The sequence below is a fragment of the Agelaius phoeniceus genome, chromosome 30 (assembly GCF_051311805.1).
Source record: "Agelaius phoeniceus isolate bAgePho1 chromosome 30, bAgePho1.hap1, whole genome shotgun sequence".
Taxonomy (NCBI): Eukaryota; Metazoa; Chordata; class Aves; order Passeriformes; family Icteridae; genus Agelaius; species Agelaius phoeniceus.
Window position 1 is genome coordinate 3500006 of NC_135294.1, and position 23358 is coordinate 3523363.

A 23358-nucleotide genomic window follows, 5' to 3' on the forward strand; every position below is an offset into this window, starting at 1 on the left:
ATTCCCAATTTATTCCTTTAATCTTTGCCCAAAACAGCAGCAAAAATGGGGTTTTTTGGGGATTTTAGGAATGGGAATTCTCAGCTCCAAAGCTGCTGGGTACACAGGGATGAAGAACAGGAATTCAAATTCCAGCCAGAAAAGGGAACTGGAAGGAGTTATCCAGGTTGGACTTTGCTGTTTTATGGCATAAATTCCAGTCCTGGATCTGCCACTGGAGCCCAGAGCTGGGGAACAGCAAAACTCCGATTTTTTTTCCTCATGAAAAGGGGAAAAATGAAGGGAAATATCAATGGGGTGTTGCACTCATAAAGCTGGGCTGGGTTTATTCCCTATTTATTCCTTCAATCATTGCCCAAATCAGCAGCAAAAATGGGTTTTTTTTGGGATTTTAGGAATGGGATCTCCAAAGGGTTCAATCCCTCCTGAAGCTGCTGGGTACACAGGGATGAAGAACAGGAATTCAAATTCCAGACAGAAAAGGGAACTGGAAGGAGTTATCCAGGTTGGACTTTGCTGTTTTATGGCATAAATTCCAGTCCTGGATCTGCCACTGGAGCCCAGAGCTGGGGAACAGCAAAACTCTGATTTTTTTCCCTCATGAAAAGGGGAAAAATGAAGGGAAATATCAAATAAAAGGAATCACAAAGGAAGAGGCGATTTTCCTGTGCTTGGTCAGGGGGTCAGGGGGTCAAATCAACAGCAAAAATGGGGTTTTTTTGGGGATTTTAGGAATGGGAATTCTCAGCTCCAAAGGGTTCAATCCCTCCTGGAGTGGCTGGGTACACAGGGATGAAGAACAGGAATTCAAATTCCAGCCAGAAAAGGGAACTGGAAGGAGTTATCCAGGTTGGACTTTGCTGTTTTATTGGATAAATTCCAGTCCTGGATCTGCCACTGGAGCCCAGAGCTGGGGAACAGCAAAACTCAGATTTTTTTTTCCCTCATGAAAAGGGGAAAAATGAAGGGAAATATCAATGGGGTGTTGCACTCATAAAGCTGGGCTGGGTTTATTCCCTATTTATTCCTTTAATCTTTGCCCAAATCAGCAGCAAAAATGGGGTTTTTTTGGGATTTTAGGAATGGGAATTCTCAGCTCCAAAGGGTTCAATCCCTCCTGAAGCTGCTGGGTACACAGGGATGAAGAACAGGAATTCAAATTCCAGACAGAAAAGGGAACTGGAAGGAGTTATCCAGGTTGGACTTTGCTGTTTTATGGGATAAATTCCAGTCCTGGATCTGCCACTGGAGCCCAGAGCTGGGGAACAGCAAAACTCCGATTTTTTTTCCTCATGAAAAGGGGAAAAATGAAGGAAAATATCAAATAAAGGAATCACAAAGGAAGAGGCGATTTTCCTGTGCTTGGTCAGGGGATCAGGGGGTCAAATCCACAGCAAAAATGGGGTTTTTTTGGGACTTTAGGAATGGGAATTCTCAGCTCCAAAGGGTTCAATCCCTCCTGGAGCTGCTGGGTACACAGGGATGAAGAACAGGAATTCAAATTCCAGCCAGAAAAGGGAACTGGAAGGAGTTATCCAGGTTGGACTTTGCTGTTTTATGGCATAAATTCCAGTCCTGGATCTGCCACTGGAGCCCAGAGCTGGGCAACAGCAAAAATCAGATTTTTTTTCCTCATGAAAAGGGGAAAAATGAAGGGAAATATCAAATAAAGGAATCACAAAGGAAGAGGCGATTTTCCTGTGCTTGGTCAGGGGGTCAGGGGGTCAAATCAACAGCAAAAATGGGGTTTTTTTGGGATTTTAGGAATGGGAATTCTCAGCTCCAAAGGGTTCAATCCCTCCTGGAGCTGCTGGGCAGAAAAGAATAAACAGCAGGAATTCAAATTCCAGCTGGAAAAGAGAACTGGAAGGAGTTATCCAGGTTGGACTTTGCTGTTTTGTGGGAGAAATTCCTGAATCTGACACTGGAGCTCAGAACTCCAGCAAAACTCTTTTTTTCTTTTTTTTTTTCCCCATGAAATGGGAAAACTGAGGAAAAATTCCCATTTTTGTGACCAATCCCAGCCAAATCCCAGCTGCCTGGGATGGGCACTGGGTTATCCTTGTGGGATGCAGAATTCCTGCATAAATATCCACTTTGAATTGTTTATATTTTACTATTTCAACTAAATTAAATAAACATTGCATTAAAATTGTATAAATCTAGTTGAATTTTCAATTAAAAACGAAAAGAATGAATTAAATTGAAATGTATGATAAAATTAAATGTCCAAACCTCTCCTCCAGTATTTGAGGAACAGGACAGCTCCAATGTTGGATTTTAGACCTGAATTTTCCCAACAATTCCATGAAGGACCCCAAAACTCTCATCCTTTATATTGTAGAAAGAAAAGCCCCAAAGGATCCTTAATTTTTCAGGTGCTTTAATACCCAAATTATTCCTCAGCTCAGATTACTGGGATTTCAGGGAGTTTAGGAAAATGAACATTATTTAATTCTCACTTCAAGCTATTTGTGGGGATGGAAAATCCCTTTGATTTCTGGCCTTGGGAAAATGGGATTTCCTTCTTCACCACCACAGTGAATTGGGCTTAAACAGTGAATTCAGCTTAAATCACTAAACTGTGCCTAAATTGGTGAACTTGGTTTAAATCAGTAAATTTGGATTAAATAAATGAATTGGGCTTCTCCATTTGCAGTTCTGACACCAATTTAATCCCTCTAGAATTTCTCAGGATTAAGCAACATCCCAGGGAAATCTGAAGTTAGTTACTTAATGAGATTTTAAAAAATCAATTTATTTTTCCACCTGTTTTTTTAAAGGAAAAACAAAGACTTTTCCACACATTGTGACCCTCAGGACTACAGCACAATCCACATGCCTGAGGGAAAACCATGGGAAAAACCATGGAAAAAAGACAGAAAAACCATGGAAATTGGGATAGCAGCAGGTAAAGGTGCTCATCCCTGTTTCCAGAGGAATTCCAGAGGGAATTCCAGAGGGAATTCCAGAGCACAGCCCTGGAGGGATTTTAAATCCTCTGGAAAAGCTGGGCCAGGATTGGGCCTGGCTGGGCCTCAGGGGCTGGGAAAGGGACAAAATCTGAGAATCCTGCAGGATTTCTGGGAATTTTATCCCAGAAATTCATTCAGAATTTCATCCTAGATGAAAACAATGCTTTAAAAATGGGCAGAGTTGTAAAATTTTGGGGTTTTTCTCCAAGGTCTAGGAGGAGGGTCAGAAAATCAGAGACTTTTCAACTCATTATGACCCTCAGGATTGCAGCACAAATTATGCGTACATGAGGGAAAATCATGGAAAAATCATGGAAAAAAGACAGAAAAACCACAGAAATTGGGGTAGCTCATCCCAGTAAAGGTGCTCATCCCAGTTTCCAGCTGGAATTCCTGAGGGAATTCCAGAGCACAGCCCTGGAGGGATTTTAAATCCTCTGGAAAAGCTGGGCCAGGACTGGGCCTGGCTGGGCCTCAGGGGCTGGGAAAGGGACACAATCTGAGAATCCTGCAGGATTTCTCGGAATTTTATCCCAGAAATTCATTCAGAGTTTCATCCTGGATCAAAGGGATGCTTTAAATATGGGCACACTTAGATAAACTGGGTTTTTTTTCTTCCAAGGTCTAGAAAGAGAGTCAGAAAATCAGAGACTTTTCCACTCATTATGACCCTCAGGACTGTAGCAAAATCTGCCTGCCTGAGGGGAAAACAATGAAAAAACATGGAAAAAACCTATGGAAAAACCATGGAAATTGGGGTAGCACCAGGTAAAGGTGCTCATCCCTGTTTCCAGCAGCAATTCCTGAGGGAATTCCAGAGCACAGCCTTGGAGGGATTTTAAATCCTCTGGAAAAGCTGGGCCAGGACTGGGCCTGGCCGGGCCTCAGGGGCTGGGAAAGGGACGAAATCTGAGAATCCTGCAGGATTTCTGGGAATTTTATCCCAGAAATTCATTCAGAATTTCATCCTAGATGAAAACAATGCTTTAAAAATGGACAGAGTTGTAAAATTTTGGGGTTTTTCCTCCAAGGTCTAGGAGGAGGGTCAGAAAATCAGAGACTTTTCCACTCATTATGACCCTCAGGACCGCAGCAAATTATGCGTACGTGAGGGAAAACCATGGAAAAATCATGGAAAAACCATGGGAAAACCACAGAAATTGGGGTAGCTCATCCCAGTAAAGGTGCTCATCCCAGTTTCCAGCTGGAATTCCAGAGGGAATTCCAGAGCACAGCCCTGGAGGGATTTTAAATCCTCTGGAAAAGCTGGGCCAGGACTGGGCCTGGCTGGGCCTCAGGGGCTGGGAAAGGAACCAGGCTCAGAGAATCCTGCAGGATTTCTGGGAATTTTATCCCAGAAATTCATTCAGAGTTTCATCCTGGATCAAAGGCTTTGTTTAAAAATGGGGACAATTGGATAATTTTGGGTTTTTCTCCCTGGTAAATAGGAGTGGCTGACAACAGAAAGTTCTCACACTCGTCCTCACTACATAATTCCTTTTTCTTGTTTTTTTTTTCCCTTCTCATCCCACAAAACCACATCAAAACATGGGAAAAGATGGAAGATGCCAATGAAACAAAACAATCCCTCCAGACAGGAGCTCTCAGCATCTCACCACAAAGAGGGAGTGAAAAACAACAACAACAACAACAACAACAAATACCCAACAAACACAGAAATTCCCCCTGAAACACCTCCCAGACAGCGAAATTCCCAAAATAAAAACCCCAGAAAAGGCAGGACACAACAATATGAATGAGAAAATTGGACACTTACTTCACTGAGGAAGGCTGTAGCACTTACTTGATTAATTTCATTCGTTAGTTGGGACAGGATTGTCACTCCTATGATGCAGTGCTCTACACTGTCCTGGGGAGGCAAAGGCACAGCTTTTTTTTTCTGGAAAAATTCCCCTTTTTTTTGTTTTTTCCTTGGAAAAACTCTTGGCTAGAAAAGCTTAATTCTTATTTAAAAAAAAAAATTTTTTGGGAGGTTGATCTGAGTCAATGAATGCAGGAAGTTGAAAGAAATATCAGGAATATCCATGAGGTTGGAAAAGATGGATCCTAAAGGTTGGAGCATCCAGAAACAATTCCCTGCTGCCTAAATTTTTAAGGAGCTAAAAATGAAATGTGATTCCCATGGATAGGAAAGGAAAAACCAAGAAAATATTCTGTGATTTTCTACCCATCCATGGGGTGGAAAAGATGGATCCTAAAGTCTGGAGCATCCAGGAACAAATCCCTGACTTTTGACCTTCACCCTCAGAAGCCTCTGCTGAAAACACCAACACAGAAGAACCCAAACTCCTTCAGGCCATCTCCAAACTCCCAAATTTTGGCAAATCCTGGGAATTCTGAGGAGGAATCTGATCTGCAGGAACCTGGTGCAGAGCTGGGAGGAGGAATGATTCCCTGCTCCCCAAATTTTAAAGGAATTCTTCACCCTCAGAAGCCCCTTCTGAAAACACCAACACGGAAGAACCCAAACTCCTTCAGGCCATCTCCAAACTCCTTTCTGGTGGATTTTGGTGAATCCTGGCAACTCTGAAGAGGGAATCTGAGCTGCAAGGATCTGGTGCAGAGCTGGGAGCATCCAGGAACAAATCCCTGACTTTTAAGGAGCTCTTCACCCTCAGAAGCCCCTGCTGAAAACACCAACATGGAAGCACCCGAACTCCTTCAGGCCACCTGCAAACTCCTGGATTTTGGTGAATCCCGGGAATTCTGAGCAGGAAATCTGACCTGCAAGGAGCTGGGACAAAGCTGGGAGCATCCAGGAACAAATCCCTGACTTTTAACCTTCACCCTCCAAAGCCCCTTCTGAAAACCAACACGGAAGAACCCAAACTCCTTCGGGCCATCTCCAAACTCCTTTTTGGTGGATTTTGGTGAATCTTGGGAATTCTGAGGAGGGAACCTGACCTGCAGGAGCCTGGTGTAGAGCTGGGAGCATCCAGGAACAATTCCCTGCTCCCAGAAACAATTCCCTGGTTTGTAAGGAGCTCTTAACCCTCAGAAGCCCCTGCTGAAAACACCAACACGGAAGAACCCAAACTCCTTCAGGCCACCTGCAATCTCCCAAATTTTGGCAAATCCTGGGAATTCTGAGGAGGAATCTGACCTGCAAGGATCAGGTGCAGAGCTGGGAGGAGGAATGATTCCCTGCTCCCCAAATTTTAAAGGAATTCTTCACCCTCAGAAGCCCCTGCTGAAAACCACCGACATGGAAGAACCTGAACTCCTTCAGGCCATCTCCAAACTCCCAAATTTTGGTGGATCCTGGGAATTCTGAGGAGGGAATCTGACCTGCAAGGACCTGGAGCAAAGCTGGGAGCATCAGGAATGATTCCCTGCTCCCTAAAATCATTCCCTGATTTATAAGGAGCTCTTCACCCTCAGAAACCCCTGCTGAAAACCACCACAATATAAAAGCCCCAACTCCTTCAGGCCACCTGCAATCTCCCAAATTTTGGCAAGTCCTGGGAATTCTGAGGAGAAATCTGACCTGCAGGAGCCTGGTGCAGAGCTGGGAGCATCCAGGAACAAATCCCTGACTTTTTTCCCCTCAGAAGCCTCTACTGAAAACACCAACACAGAAGAACCCAAACTCCTTCAGGCCACCTGCAAACTCCCAGATTTTGGTGAATCCTGGGAATTCTGAGCAGGAAATCTGACCTGCAAGGACCTGGGGCAAAGCTGGGAGCATCAGGAATGATTCCCTGCTCCCTAAAATCATTCCCTGATTTATAAGGAGCTCTTCACCCTCAGAAGTCCCTCCTGAAAACCACCAACATGGAAGAACCCAAACTCCTTCAGGCCACCTGCAAACTCCCAAATTTTGGCAAATCCTGGGAATTCTGAGGAGGAATCTGACCTGCAGGAGCCTGGAGCAAAGCTGGGAACATCCAGAAACAAATCCCTGCTCCCAGGAACAAATCCCTGGTTTATAAGGAGCTCTTCACCCTCAGAAGTCTCTACTGAAAACACCAACATGGAAAACCCTGAACTCCTTCAGGCCACCTGCAAACTCCTTTTTGGTGGATTTTGGTGGATCCTGGGAATTCTGAGGAGGGAATCTGACCTGCAAGGATCTGGTGCAGAGATGGGAGCATCCAGGAACAAATCCCTGACTTTTTTCCCCTCAGAAGCCTCGACTGAAAACCACCAACATGGAAGCACCTGAACTCCTTTGGGCCACCTGCAAACTCCTGGATTTTGGTGAATCCTGGGAATTCTGAGAAGGGAATCTGACCTGCAGGAACCTGGAGCAAAGCTGGGAACATCCAGAAACAAATCCCTGCTCCCAGAAACAATTCCCTGGTTTATAAGGAACTCTTCATCCTGGGAAGCCTCTACTGAAAACCACTGACATGGAAAACCCTGAACTCCTTCAGGCCACCTGCAATCTCCCAAATTTTGGCAAATCCTGGGAATTCTGAGGAGAAATCTGACCTGCAGGAGCCTGGTGTAGAGCTGGGAGCATCCAGGAACAAATCCCTGACTTTTTTCCCCTCAGAAGTCCCTACTGAAAACCCCAACACGGAAGAACCCAAACTCCTTCGGGCCATCTCCAAACTCCTTTTTGGTGGATTTTGGTGAATCCTGGCCACTCTGAGGAGGGAATCTGACCTGCAAGGATCTGGTGCAGAGCTGGGAGCATCTGGGAACAAATCCCTGATTTATAAGGAGCTCTTCACCCTCAGAAGCCCCTGCTGAAAACACCAACATGGAAGCACCCGAACTCCTTCAGGCCACCTGCAAACTCCCAGATTTTGGTGAATCCTGGGAATTCTGAGGAGGGAATCTGACCTGCAAGGACCTGGGGCAAAGCTGGGAGCATCCAGGAACAAATCCCTGCTCCCAGAAACGATTCCCTGGTTTGTAAGGAGCTCTTCACCCTCAGAAGCCCCTGCTGAAAACCAACACGGAAGAACCCAAACTCCTTCAGGCCACCTGCAAACTCCCAGATTTTGGTGAATCTTGGGAATTCTGAGGAGGGAATCTGACCTGCAAGGATCTGGTGCAGAGCTGTGAGCATCCAGGAACAAATCCCTGACTTTTTTCCCCTCAGAAGCCTCTACTGAAAACACCAACACGGAAGAACCCAAACTCCTTCGGGCCATCTCCAAACTCCTTTTTGGTGGATTTTGGTGAATCCTGGGAATTCTGAGGAGGGAATCTGACCTGCTGGAGCCTGGTGCAAATTTGGGAGCATCCAGAAACAAATCCCTGCTCCAAGGAACAAATCCCTGGTTTATAAGGAGCTCTTCACCCTCAGAAGCCCCTGCTGAAAACCAACACGGAAGAACCCAAACTCCTTCAGGCCATCTCCAAACTCCTTTCTGGTGGATTTTGGTGAATCCTGGGAATTCTGAGGAGGGAACCTGACCTGCAGGAAGCGGGTGACGTCGTTGATGACGTTCCTGAAGACGTACTCGTCCTTCTGGCAGTCGAACCAGCCCAGCTTGGTGATCCTGGCGTAGAGCTGGATCAGCGCCTGCGTCACGAACGTCGCCAGCTTCGGCCTCGTGGCCAGGTAGTTCAGCACATAATTCCCTGGAAAACAGGGAAAAGATGGAGCTGCAGGCAAAATCCAGCCCTGTGGGAATGGCCCGAAGGAAAAGGAGCTTTGGGGAGGTTGGTTTGAGTGGGGGAAGTTGGGAGAAATGTCGGGGATAAGAGAGAAATGTTGGGGTTTGATACAGGAATTTAAGATGCTGGGAAAGGGTTGGATTTAGCCCTGGAATAGACCTGGGAAAGGGTTGGATTTAGCCCTGGAATAAACCTGGGAAAGGGTTGGATTTAGCCCTGGGAAAGGGTTGGATTTAACCCTAGAGTAAACCTGGGAAAGGGTTGGATTTAGCTCTGGAATAAACCTGGGAAAGGGTTGGATTTAGCTCTGGAATAAACCTGGGAGGGGTTGGATTTAGCCCTGGAATAAACCTGGGCAAGTGTTGACTTTAGCCCTGGGCCAATCCCAAGGATTTTGGGGCCAATCCCATGAATTTTTTGGGAAAGTGCCAAGGATTTTATACAATCCCAAGGATTTTTAGGAGAATCCCAAGGATTTTTGGGCCAATCTCAGGGATGTTTTGGACAATTCCAAGCATTTTTTGGGCCAATCCCAAGGATATTTTGGACAATCACACCCAAGGATTTTTAGGAGAATCCCAGGGATATTTTGGGACAATCACAGGGATATTTTGGGCCAATCCCAAGGATTTTATACAATCCCAAGGATATTTTGGAACAATCCCGAGGATATTTTGGGACAATCCCAGGGATATTTTGGACAATCCCAGGGAAATTTTGGACAATCCCAAGGATTTTTAGGAGAATCCCAAGGATTTTGGGCCCATCCCAAGGATTTTATACAATCCCAAGGATTTTGGGCCAATCCCAAGGGTTTTTGGGCCAATCCCAAGGCTTTTTGGGCCAATCCCAAGGATATTTTGGACAATCCCAAGGGTTTTTGGGCCAATCCCACCCAAGGATTTTTAGGAGAATCCCAAGGATATTTTGGACAATCCCAAGGACTTTTGGGCCAATCCCAAGGATTTTGGTCCCATCCCAAGGATTTTATACAATCCCAAGGCTTTCTGGGCCAATCCCAAGGGGATTTGGGCCAATCCCATGGATTTTTTGGGAAAGTGCCAAGGATTTTATACAATCCCAAGGATTTTGGGCCCATCCCCAGGGTTTTATACAATCCCAAGGATTTTGGGCCCATCCCAAGGATTTTTAGGAGAATCCCAAGGATTTTTAGGAGAATCCCAAGGATTTTGAGCCCATCCCAAGGATTTTGGTCCCATCCCAAGGATTTTGGTCCCATCCCAAGGATTTTGGTCCCATCCCAAGGATTTTGGGCCCATCCCAAGGATTTTTAGGAGAATCCCAAGGATTTTGGGCCCATCCCAAGGCTTTTTGGTCCCATCCCCAGGGTTTTATACAATCCCAAGGATTTTGGGCCCATCCCAAGGGTTTTATACAATCCCAAGGATTTTGGGCCCATCCCAAGGATTTTGGTCCCATCCCAAGGATTTTGGGCCCATCCCAAGGATTTTGGGCCCATCCCAAGGATTTTTGGGCCAATCCCAAGGATATTTTGGTCCCATCCCAAGGGTTTTATACAATCCCAAGGATTTTTAGGAGAATCCCAAGGATTTTGGGCCAATCCCAAGGATTTTGGGCCAATCCCACCCAAGGATTTTTAGGACAATCCCAAGGCTTTTTGGGCCCATCCCGGATTTTGGGCCAATCTCAGGGATATTTTGGTCCCATCCCAAGGATTTTGGGCCCATCCCAAGGATTTTTAGGAGAATCCCAAGGATATTTTGGTCCCACCCCAGGTTCTGCAGAGCCAGGACTCACGGATGTCGATGCGCTGCTCCAGGGGCAGGGGGTTGTTTGTGCGTGACACCAGCTTGGTAAGGCAGGTGGCCGCCAGCAACTGCGAGTAGGAGGACTGGAAAAAAGGGAAAAAAATCCCAAAAAAACCCAAAAAACAGGAATTTGAATTCATGGAATTTTAATTCATGGAGTTTTAATTCATGGCATTTTCATTCATGGCATTTTCATTCATGGCTTTGAAGCAAATTCCAGCCCGGGAGTTGAAGGGAAGCAGCTCCCACCCCGCTGAAATGAAATTCCCAAATTCCCAAATTCCCCAAATTCCAACAATCCTGGGATAAAAGCCCAAAGTTTGACAGGAATTTACAGAAATTATCCAGCAATTCACAAGAATTTACCAGAAATTAGGCAGGGATTTACAGGAATTTTGCAGAACTTTGCACAAACTTTTCAGGAATTCACAGGAATTTTTCAGGAATTCACAAGAATTTTTCAGGAATTCACAGGAATTTTGCAGGAATTTTAAAGAATTCACAGGAATTTCCAGAAATTTACAGGAATCTACAGGAATTTTGCAGGAATTTACAGAAATTTGCAGTAATTTACAGGAATTTTGCAGGAATTTACAGAAATTTGCAGGAATTTTGCAGGAATTCTGCAGGAATTTTGTAGGAATTCTGTAGGAATTTTGCAGGAATTTTTGGGATGTGGAATTCCAGGGTTTTAGGGAATGTTTGGGATGTGGAATTCCAGGATTTTGGGGAATTTTTGGGGATTTTTTGGGGAATTTTGGGGGATTTTTTGGGGAACTTTGGGGGATTTTTTTGGGGAATTTTTGGGGAATTTCTGGGATGTGGAATCCCATGATTTTGGGGAATTTTTGGGATGTGGAATTCCACAATTTTGGGGAATTTTTGGCGAATTTCTGGGGAATTTTTGGGGAATTTCTGGAATGTGGAATTCCATGATTTTGGGGAATTTTTGGGATGTGGAATTCAATGGTTTTGGGAAATTTGGGGATGTGGAATTCAATGGTTTGGGGGAATTTGGGAATGTGGAATTCCACGATTTTGGGGAATTTTTGGGGAATTTCTGGGATGTGGAATCCCATGATTTCAGGGGAATTTTTGGGGAATTTTTGGGGAAGTTTTGGGATGTGGAATCCCATGATTTTGGGGAATGTTTGGGATGTGGAATCCCATGATTTTGGGGAATGTTTGGGATGTGGGATTCCATGATTTTGAGGAAGTTTTGGGGAAGTTTTGGGATGTGAAATCCCATGATTTTGGGGAATTTGGGTATGTGGAATCCCACAATTCTGGGGAATGTCTGGGAATTCTGGGCAATGTTTGGGATGTGCTCACGCTGCCTCTCTCGAGGAGCCGCTGGCACTTGGGGCTGTTTGGTGAATCCCATCAGGGCATGGAATTCCATGATTTTGGGGAATTTGGGGATGTAGAATTCCGTGATTTTGGGGAATGTTTGGGATGTGGAATCCCATGATTTTGGGGAATGTTTCGGATGTTGAATCCCATGATTTTGGGGAATTTTTGGGGAATTTTTGGGATGTGGAATCCCATGATTTTGGGGAATGTTGGGGATGTGAAATCCCACGATTTTGGGTAATTTTTGGGATTATTTTGGGAACATCTGGGGTGTACTCACGCTGCCTCTCTCGAGGAGCCGCTGGCACTTGGGGAATGTTGGTGAACTCCACCAGGGCATGGCATCCCAGGATTTTGGGGAAAGTTTGGGATGTGGAATTCCATGATTCTGGGCAATGTCTGGGATGTGCTCACGCTGCCTCTCTCGAGGAGCCGCTGGCACTTGAGGCTGTTTGGTGAATCCATCAGGACATGGAATCCCATGATTTTGGGGAATTTGGGGTTGTAGAATTCCATGATTTTGGGGAATGTTTGGGATGTGGAATTCCATGATTCTGAGGAATGTCTGGGAATTCTGGGCAATGTCTGGGATGTGCTCACGCTGCCTCTCTCGAGGAGCAGCTGGCACTTGGGAAATGTCGGTGAACTCCACCAGGACATGGAATTCCATGATTTTGGGGAATGTTTGGGATGTGGAATTCAATGGGTTTGGGGAATTTGGGGATGTGGAATCCCATAATTTTGGGCAATTTTTGGGGAATTTCTGGGATGTGGAATTCCATGATTCTGGGGAATGTTTGGGAATGTTTGGGAGTTCTGGGCAATGTCTGGGATGTGCTCACGCTGCCTCTCTCAAGGAGCTGCTGGCACTTGGGGCTGTTTGGTGAATCCATCAGGACATGGAATCCCACAATTTTGGGGAATTTCTGGGATGTGGAATCCCATGATTTTGGGGAATGTTTCGGATGTTGAATCCCATGATTTTGGGGAATTTTTGGGGAAGTTTTGGGATGTGGAATCCCATGATTTTGGGGAATTTGGGGATGTGGAATCCCACAATTTTGGGGAATTTTTGGGAATATTTTGGGAGTATCTGGGGTGTACTCACACTGCCTCTCTCGAGCAGCAGCTGGCACTTGGGGCTGTTTGGTGAATCCCACCAGGACATGGAATCCCATGATTCTGGGGAATTTGGGGATGTGGAATTCCATGATTTTGAGGAATGTTTGGGGAATTTTTGGGGAATGTTTGGGATGTGGAATTCCAGGATTCTGGGGAATGTCTGGGATGTGCTCACGCTGCCTCTCTTGAGGAGCCGCTGGCACTTGGGGCTGTTTGGTGAATCCCATCAGGGCATGGAATCCCAGGATTTTGGGGAATTTTTGGGAACATTTTGGGAATATTTTGGGAACATTTGGGGTGTACTCAGGCTGCCTCTCTCAAGGAGCCGCTGGCACTTGGGGCCCTTGGCAAACTCCACCAGGGCATGGAATCCCACAATTTTGGGGAATTTCTGGGATGTGGAATTCCACGATTTTGGGTAATTTTTGGGAATATTTTGGGAACATTTGTGAACATTTGGGTTGTACTCACGCTGCCCCTCTCGAGCAGCAGCTGGCACTTGGGGCTGTTTGGTGAATCCCATGAGGACATGGAATCCCATGATTCTGGGGAATTTGGGGATGTGGAATCCCATGATTTTGGGGAATGTTTGGGGAAGTTTTGGGGAAGTTTTGGGATGTGGAATCCCATGATTTTGGGGAATGTTTGGGATGTGGAATTCAATGGTTTTGGGGAATTTTTGGGAATTTCTGGGACGTGGAATTCCATGATTCTGGGCAATGTTTGGGGTGTGCTCACGCTGCCTCTCTCCAGGAGCTGCTGGCACTTGGGGCTGTTTGGTGAATCCATCAGGGCATGGAATCCCATGATTTTGGGGAATTTTTGGGATGTGGAATCCCATGAGTTTGGGGAATGTTTCGGATGTTGAATCCCATGATTTTGGGGAATTTTTGGGGAATTTTTGGGAATATTTTGGGAATATTTGGGGTGTACTCACGCTGCCTCTCTCGAGCAGCAGCTGGCACTGGGGAATGTTGGTGAACTCCACCAGGGCATGGAATCCCACAATTTTGGGGAATTTTGGGGAATATTTTGGGTAATTTTTGGGAATATTTTGGGAATATTTTGGGAACATTTGGGGTGTACTCACGCTGCCTCTCTCGAGCAGCAGCTGGCACTTGGGGCTGTTTGGTGAATCCCATGAGGACATGGAATCCCACAATTTTGGGGAAATTTGGGGAATTTTTGGGAATATTTTGGGAGTATCTGGGGTGTGCTCACGCTGCCTCTCTCGAGGAGCCGCTGGCACTTGGGGCTGTTTGGTGAATCCCATCAGGACATGGAATCCCACAATTTTTGGGAATATTTTGGGAATATTTTGGGTAATTTTTGGGAATATTTTGGGAATATTTTGGGAACATTTGGGGTGTACTCACGCTGCCCCTCTCGAGCAGCAGCTGGCACTTGGGGCTGTTTGGTGAATCCCATGAGGACATGGAATCCCACGATTTTGGGAATATTTTGGGAATATTTTGGGAATATTTGGGAGTATCTGGGGTGTACTCACGCTGCCCCTCTCGAGCAGCAGCTGGCACTTGCTCAGGCAGTCGGGGCTGTTGGTGAACTCCACCAGGGCCTTCTCGGCCTGCAGGCGCGTGCCCGTGTCCGTGGTCTCATAGAGCTGCTTGCACAGGTTCTCCAGCTGGGCCAGGCTCTGCCAACACAGCAAACACGGGAAAATGGGGATTAATGGGGAAAATGGGGAGAAATGGGGAAAACGGGGGAGAAATGGGGAGAAATGGGGGAAAAAATGGGGAAAAATGGGGAGAAACGGGGAAAAACAGGGGAGAAATGGGGAAAAATGTGGGAAAAACGGGGAAAAAACGGGGGAGAAATGGGGGAAAACAGGGGAAAACAGGGGAGAAATGGGGAAAAATGGGGAAACCAGGGAAAAATGGGAAAAAATGGGGAAAAAGGGGGGAAAATGGGGAAAATTGGGGAAAAACGGGAAAAACAAGGGAAACCATGGGAAACCAGGGAAAAACGGGGGGAAATGGGGGAAAAATTGGGATAAATGGGGAAAAATGGGGAGAAACGGGGAAAAATGGGGGAAAATGGGGAAAAATGGGGGAGAAATGGGGGAAATGGGGAAAATGGGGAGAAATGGGGGAAAATGGGGAGAAATGGGGAGAAATGGGGGGAAATGGGGGGAAAATGGGGAGAAATGGGGAAAATTGGGAAAAATGGGGGAAAATGGGGAGAAATGGGGAAAATTGGGAAAAATGGGGGAAAATGGGGAGAAACGGGGAAAAATGGGGAGAAATGGGGAAAATGGGGAGAAATGGGGAAAATGGGGAGAAATGGGGAGAAATGGGGAGAAATGGGGAGAAATGGGGAGAAATGGGGAAAATGGGGAGAAATGGGGAAAATGGGGAGAAATGGGGAGAAATGGAGAAAATCGGGGAAAATGGGGAGAAACGGGGAAAAATGGGGAGAAATGGGGGAAAATGGGGGAAAATGGGGGAAAATGGGGAAAATGGGGAGAAATGGGGAAAAAGGGGGGAAAATGGGGGGAAATGGGGGAAATGGGGAAAAATGGGGAGAAATGGGGGAAAATGGGGGAAAATGGGGAAAACCATGGGAAACCATGGGAAACCAGGGAAAAAGGGGGAAAAGGGGAAAACCGGGGAGAAATGGGGAGAAACGGGGGAGAAATGGGGAAAAATGGGGGGAAATGGGGGAAAATGGGGGAAAATGGGGGAAAATGGGGGAAATGGGGGGAAATGGGGGAAATGGGGGGAAATGGGGGGAAATTGGGAGAAATGGGGGAAAAATGGGGGAAAATGGGGAAAAATGGGGGAAATGGGGAAAAATGGGGAAAAATGGGGAGAAGTTGGGAAAATGGGGGAAAATGGGGAGAAATGGGGAAAAATGGGGAGAAATGGGGAAAAATGGGGAGAAATGGGGAAAAATGGGGAGAAATGGGGGGAAATGGGGAAGAATGGGGAAAAATGGGGGGAAAATGGGGAGAAATGGGGAGAAATGGGGAAAATGGGGAAAAATGGGGAGAAACGGGGAAAAATGGGGGAAAATGGGGAGAAATGGGGGAAAAATGGGGGAAACGGGGAAAATTGGGGGGAAATGGGGGAAAATGGGGAGAAATGGGGGAAATGGGGGAAATGGGGAGAAATCGGGAAAATGGGGAGAAATGGGGAGAAATGGGGAAAAATGGGGAAAAGTGGGGGAAAATGGGAAAAACAGGGAGAAATGGGGAAAAATGGGGGAAAATGGGGGAAAATGGGGGAAAATGGGGGAAAAGGGGGGAAAAGGGGGGAAAATGGGGAACAACGGGGAAAAACGGGGGAAAAATGGGGAAAAATTGGGATAAATGGGGAAAAATGGGGAGAAATGGGAAAACGGGGAAAAATGGGGGGAAATGGGGAAAAATGGGGAAAAATGGGGAGAAATGGGGAAAAACGGGGAAAAAGAGAGAAAAACAGGGAAAAACGTGGAAAAACCAGGGAAAAATGGGGAAAAATGGGGAGAAATGGGAAAAACAGGAGAAACCATGGGAAACCTGGGAAAAACGGGGAAAACCGGGGAGAAATGGGGAGAAACAGGGAGAAATGGGGAAAAAGGGGGGGAAATGGGGAGAAAGGGGGAAAAACGGGGAAAACCAGGGGAAAACAGGGAGAAATGGGGAAAAATGGGGAGAAACAGGGGAAACCATGGGAAAAACAGGGAAAAACAGGGAGAAATGGGGAAAAATGGGGAAAAATGGGGAAAAATGGGGAAGAAATGGGGAAAAAGGGGAAAAACGGGGAGAAATGGGAAAAACAAGGGAAAACCAGGGTAAAACGGGGAAAAAGGGGGAAAACGGGAAAAATGGGGGAAAAACAGGGGAGAAATGGGGAAAAACAGGGAAAACCGGGGGAAAAACGGGGAAAAACGGGGAAAACCAGGGAAAAACAGGGAAAAACGGGGAAAAGGGGATTCAGGGACACTGCAGGGACTCCTCAGCACTGGCACATGTGGGACCCACCAGGACCTGTCCTTCCCTTTTCCCCTTTTTCTTCCCTTTTCCTTCCCCTTTTCCTTCCCTTCCCTTCCCCATTCCTTCCTTTCCTTCCCTTCCCTTCCCTTCCCTTCCCTTCCCTTCCCTTCCCCCCTTTTTCCCTTTTTTCCCTTCCCTTTTTCCCTTTTTCCATTGGATTTTCACAATTCCCTGCACAGGAATTCCTCTCATTTCCACCTTTCCCCTTGTACAGGAATTTTGCAGGAATCCACAGAAATCTTGCAAAAATTCTGCAGGATTTTACAAAAAAAATTGCAGGAATTTTGCAGATATTTTACAGGAATTCTGCAGGAATTTCCAGGAATTTTACAAGAATTCGGCTTCAGGAAATTTGCAGGAATTTTCAGGAATTCCCAGAAATTTTGCAGGAATTAACAGAAAATGTACAGGAATTCCATAGGAATTCCAGGAGAAACCCCAGGATGAGGCTTTCCTTGGAATCAGTTCCATTCCCAATTCCCAGGGATTCCTGCCCTGGAAAAATTCCATAATTTCAGGAGGTTTTATCCATAATTTCCACAAAATTCCCAAAGTTTTTATCCATAATTTCCACAAATTTTCCCATAATTTCAGGAGTTTTTATCCATAATTTCCACAAAATTTTCCATAATTTCAGGAATTTTAATCCATAATTTCCACAAATTTTTCCATAATTTCAAGAGTTTTTATCCATAATTTCCACAAAATTCCCAAAGTTTTTATCCATAATTTCCATTATTTCGGGAGTTTTAATCCATAATTTCCACAAATTTTCCCATAATTTCAGGAGTTTTTATCCAGAATTTCCACAAAATTCCTAAAAAAATCCCATAATCTGGGGAGTTTTCATCCACAATTTCCATAAATTCAGGAGTTGTTATTCATCATTTCCACAAAATTTCCAAAATTTGGGAGTTTTTGTCCATAATTTTCACAAAATTCCTGTAATTTGGGATTTTTTACCCATAATTTTCATTATTTCCATAAATTTGGGAGTTTTTATCCATAATTTTCACAAAATTTCCGTAATTTGGGACTTTTTACCCATAATTTCCACAAAATTCCATCAGTTCAGGAGTTTTTACCCATAATTTCCATAAATTTGGGAGTTTTTCTCCATAATTTCCATTATTTCCATAAATTTGGGAGTTTTTATCCATAATTTTCACAAAATTTCTGTAATTTGGGACTTTTCACCCATAATTTCCACAAAATTCCATCAGTTCAGGAGTTTTCATCCATAATTTCCATAAATTTGGGAGTTTTTATCCATAATTTCCACAAAATTTCCATAATTTGGGAGTTTTTACCCAACATTTCCATTATTTCCAGAATTTCAGGAGTTTTCATCCATAATTTCCATAAATTTTGGAGTTTTTATCCATAATTTCAATAAATTTGGGAGTTTTTATCCATAATTTTCACAAAATTCCTGTAATTTGGGATTTTTTACCCATAATTTCAATTATTTCTGTAAATTTGGGAAGTTTTCATAATAATTTCCATAAATTTGGGAGTTTTCATCCATAATTTCCATAATTTCAGGAGTTTTCATCCATAATTTCCATAAATTTGGGAGTTTTTACCCATAATTTCCATTATTTCCATAAATTTGGGAGTTTTCATCCATAATTTCCATAAATTTGGGAGTTTTCATCCATAATTTCCATAAATTTTGGAGTTTTTATCCATAATTTCAATAAATTTGGGAGTTTTTACCCATAATTTCCACAAAATTCCAAATTTCAGGAGTTTTCATCCATAATTTCCATAAACTTGGGAGTTTTTATCCAAAATTTCCACAACATTTCCAGAATTTCAGGGGTTGTCATCCAACATCCCAAATTTCCACTTCCAGGAGCTCCCAAAATCCCAAATTTCCCAAATTTCCCCTTCCTGCTTCTTCTCCCTTTCCCAAATTTCCTTCCAGCAAAATCCATGGAAATAAATAAAAAAAATCCCATTTTTAACCATTCCAAGATTTCCCAAAAATTCTCATTTTCCCATACAGGAAATTCCATCCCATTTGAAGGAAAAACACTTCAGGAACAAGAATTAAAGGGAAAAATGGGAAAAATTTTCCTTCCATGAGGGGAAAAAATTTGGATTTATGATCCCTCTCTGCTCCAAGGAGAAAAAAACCTGGAAAATCCCCAAAAATTCATCCCAAACACAGAAAATTCCCAGAATTTTGGAGTTTTTGGGACAAAAACCAGGGAAAAATCCATAAAAAAAATCAGATTTGCAGGTAGAAATCCATAGGAAAAAAGGGGTTGGGAATTGTTCACATTGGGATAAAATCCATGAAAAATTTTAATTTGGGATTCATCATTGCAGGGAAAATGCAGGGAAATTGTGGAGGTTTCTTCAAACCAGGTAAAATCCATAAAAAATTGGATTTGGGATTCATCAAAGGAGGAAAAATTCCTTAAATTTGGATTTGGGCTTCAGAATTCCAGGAAAAATCCAGAAAAAATTGTGGAGGTTTCTTCACACCAGGTAAAATCCATTAAATTTTGATTTGGGCTTCACCAAAGCAGGAAAAATTCCATAAAATTGGATTTGGACTGCACAAAACCAGCAAAAAATCCTTAAATTTGGATTTGAGCTTCGTCATTGCAGGTAAAATCCATGAAGAATTTTGGGGGCTTCTTCACACCAGGTAAAATTCCTTAAAATTGGATTTGAGCTCCATAATTCCATAAAATCCATAAAAATTATTTTAGGGCTTCACCAAAGAGGGAAAATTTCCTTAAAATTGGATTTGGGATTCAACATTCCAGGTAAAATCCATAAGAAATTTTTGGGAACTTCTTCACACCAGCTTAAATCCATAAAAAAACTTTTTGGGCTTCAGCAAAGCAGGAAAAATTCCTTAAAATTTGATTTGGGCTTTGTCATTCCAAGTAAAATCCATGAAAAATTTTGGGAACTTCTTCACTCCAGGTAAAATCCATAAAAAATATTTTTAGGCTTCACCAAACCAGGAAAAAATTCCTTAAAATTCAATTTGTGGTTCATAATTCCAGGAAAAATCCATAAAATTTTGATTTGGGCTTCACCAAAGCAGGAAAAATTCCTTAAATTTGGATTTGGACTGCACAAAACCAGGAAAAATTCCTTAAATTTGGATTTGGACTGCACAAAACCAGGAAAAATTCCTTAAATTTGGATTTGGGATTCATCATTCCAGGAAAAATCCATGAAAATTTTGGGGCTTTTTCACACCAGGTAAAATCCATAAAAAAAATATTTTGGGGTTCATCAAAGCAGGAAAAATTCCTTCAAATTGCATTTGGCCTTTGTCATTCCAGGTAAAATCCATAAAAATTATTTTAGGGCTTCACCAAACAAGGGAAAATTCCTTAAATTTGGATTTGGGCTTCAGAATTCCAGGTAAAATCCAGAAAAAATTGATTTGGGCTTCATCAAAGCAGGAAAAAATTCCTTAAATTTGGATTTGGGCTTCAGCAAAGGAGGAAAAATTCCTTAAAATTGGATTTGGGCTCCGTAATTCCAGGTAAAATCCATAAGAAATTTTTGGGGTTTCTTCACACCAGGAAAAATCCAGAAAAATTGGATTTGGGCTTCATCAAAGCAGGAAAAAATTCCTTAAAATTGGATTTGGGCTTTGTCATTCCAGGTAAAATCCATAAGAAATTATTGGGGCTTTTTCACACCAGGAAAAATTCCTTAAATTTGGATTTGAGCTCCATAATTCCATAAAATCCATTAAAAAATCTTTTTGGCTTCACCAAAGCAGGAAAAATTCCTTAAATTTGGATTTGGGCTTTGTCATTCCAAGTAAAATCCATGAAAAATTTTGGGGCTTTTTCACACCAGGAAAAATCCATAAAAAATTGGATTTGGGCTTCACCAAAGCAGGAAAAATCCCTAAAAATTGGATTTGTGGTTCATCATTCCAGGAAAAATCCATAAAATTATTTTAGGGCTGCACCAAATCAGGAAAAATCCATAAAAAATTGGATTTGGGCTTTATCAAACCAGGAAAAATTCCTTAAAATTGGATTTGGGCTTCAGAATTCCAGGAAAAATCCATGAAAATTTTGGGGCTTTTTCACACCAGGTTAAATCCATAAAAAAACTTTTTAGGCTTCAGCAAAGCAGGAAAAATCCATAAAAAATTGGACTTGGGCTTCACCAAACCAGGAAAAATTCCTAAAAATTCAATTTGTGGTTCATAATTCCAGGAAAAATCCATGAAAAATTTTGGGGGCTTCTTGACATCATTTAAAATCCATTAAAAATTTAAATTACATTAAAAAACTTAAAATCCATTAAAAAATTTAAAATCCATTAAAAATTTAAAATCCATTAAAAAAATCTTTTAGGGCTCCAGCAGATCAGGGAAAATTCCATAAAAAAATGAATCCAGGTTTTATCCCAGTGAATAAAATCCCTAAAAAATCTTTTTGGGTTCCAGCAAAATTCCAGAATTTCCTTGGAGAATTTTTGGGAATTCCAATTTCTCAAGGAGCAGCAATGGGATTTTCCCAATTTCCCAAATTTTGCTGCCATTTTTTTCCCTAAAAAAATCCCAATATTCCCAAAGAAAATTCCATAAATCCCTGTGGAGCCAGGCTGGGAATGTTCTGCTGGAAAAGGGAAATTCCAGAGGGAAAATTCCAGAGCCTGAAGGGGCTCCAGGGGAGATGGAGAAGGTTTGGGATGGAGAATTCCATGGAATTCCAGGAATTTGGGATTGAGGAATTGAGAAGGTTTGGGATGAAGGAATTCCATGGAATTCCAGGGATTTTCCTCTGGAAAAAGGGGAAATTTAATGGGATTTTGGGCAGGAATTCCTGCCTGGGATGGAATTCAGGATTCCTGAAATTCCCAAAATTCCAGCCTGGGATAACAAAAGAATTTTTTCCCAAAATCCCATTCCAAACCCAAATCCACACAGGAATTCCTGGTTTTTCTCCAAGTTCCCACATCCCTTCTCCAGCCTGGAAGGAAAAATTCCAGGGAAAAATTCCAGAGCCTGAAGGGGCTCCAGGAGAGCTGGAGAAGGTTTGGGATGAAGGAATTCCATGAAATTCCAGGAATTTTCCTCTGGAAAAAAAGGGATTTAATGGGATTTTGGGCAGGAATTCTTATCTGGGATGGAATTCCCAGAGATCTGTGGATTCCTGAAATTCCCACACATTCCAGCCTTTTCCCCCAAGGATTTTCCCCCAAATCCCATTCCCAACCCCTTTTCCCACCTCTCCCAAAGCTCCACACGGGAATTCCTGGATTTGCTCCCAAATCCCAAATCCCAAATCCCAAATCCCAAATCCCTTCTCCAGCCTGGAAGGAAAAATTCCAGGGAAAAATTCCAGAGCCTGAAGGGGCTCCAGGAGAGCTGGAGAAGGTTTGGGATGGAGAATTCCATGGAATTCCTGGAAAAAGGGGAAATTTAATGGGATTTTGGGCAGGAATTCCTGCCTGGGAATTCCCAAAATTCCAGCCTGGGATAACAAAAGGATTTGTCCCCAAATCCCATTCCCAAACCCAATTCCACACAGGAATTCCTGGATTTTCTCCAAGTTCCCAAATCCCTTCTCCAGCCTGGAAGGGAAATTCCATGAAATTCCTGGAAAAAGGGAATTTAATGGGATTTTGGACAGGAATTCCTGATCCCTGAAATTCCCACACATTCCAGCCTTTTTCCCCAAGGATTTTCCCCCAAATCCCATTCCCAACCCCTTTTCCCACAGGAATTCCTGGAATTGCTCCCAAATCCCAAATCCCAAATCCCAAATCCCAAATCCCTTCTCCAGCCTGGAAAGGGAAATTCCAGAGCCTGAAGGGGCTCCAGGAGAGATGGAGAAGGTTTGGGATGGAGAATTCCATGGAATTCCAGGAATTTGGGATTGAGGAATTCAGAAAGTTTGGGATGAAGGAATTCCATGGAATTCCAGGGATTTCCCCCTGGAAAAAGGGGAAATTAAATGGGATTTTGGGCAGGAATTCCTGCCTGGGAATTCCCAAAATTCCAGCCTGGGATAACAAAAGAATTTTTTCCCAAAATCCCATTCCCAAACCCAATTCCACACAGGAATTCCTGGTTTTTCTCCGAGTTCCCAAATCCCTTTTCCAGCCTGGAAGGAGAATTCCATGAAATTCCTGGAAAAAGGGAATTTAATGGGATTTTGGGCAGGAATTCTTATCTGGGATGGAATTCCCAGAGATCTGGGGATCCCTGAAATTCCCAAAATTCCAGCCTGGGATAACAAAAGGATTTTCCCCAAATCCCATTCCCAACCCCTTTTCCCACCTCTCCCAAGGCTCCACACGGGAATTCCTGGAATTGCTCCCAAATCCCAAATCCCAAATCCCAAATCCCAAATCCCAAATCCCAAATCCCTTCTCCAGCCTGGAAGGAAAAATTCCAGAGCCTGAAGGGGCTCCAGGGGAGATGGAGAAGGTTTGGGATGGAGAATTCCATGGAATTCCAGGGATTTGGGATTGAGGAAATGAGAAAGTTTGGGATGGAGAATTCCATGGAATTCCAGGAATTTGG

General features: G+C 43.6%; 1 protein-coding gene across 1 annotated transcript in view; it reads right to left on the bottom strand.

Moving 5' to 3' along the window:
* XPO7 (exportin 7) overlaps window positions 1-23358 on the bottom strand; it is a 91233-nt gene that overhangs the window by 59612 nt on the left and 8263 nt on the right. The window contains 4 exon segments of the mRNA XM_077191644.1: window positions 4753-4845; window positions 8368-8534; window positions 10350-10443; window positions 14343-14489. Of these exon segments, the coding sequence (XP_077047759.1) occupies window positions 4753-4845; window positions 8368-8534; window positions 10350-10443; window positions 14343-14489 (501 nt within the window).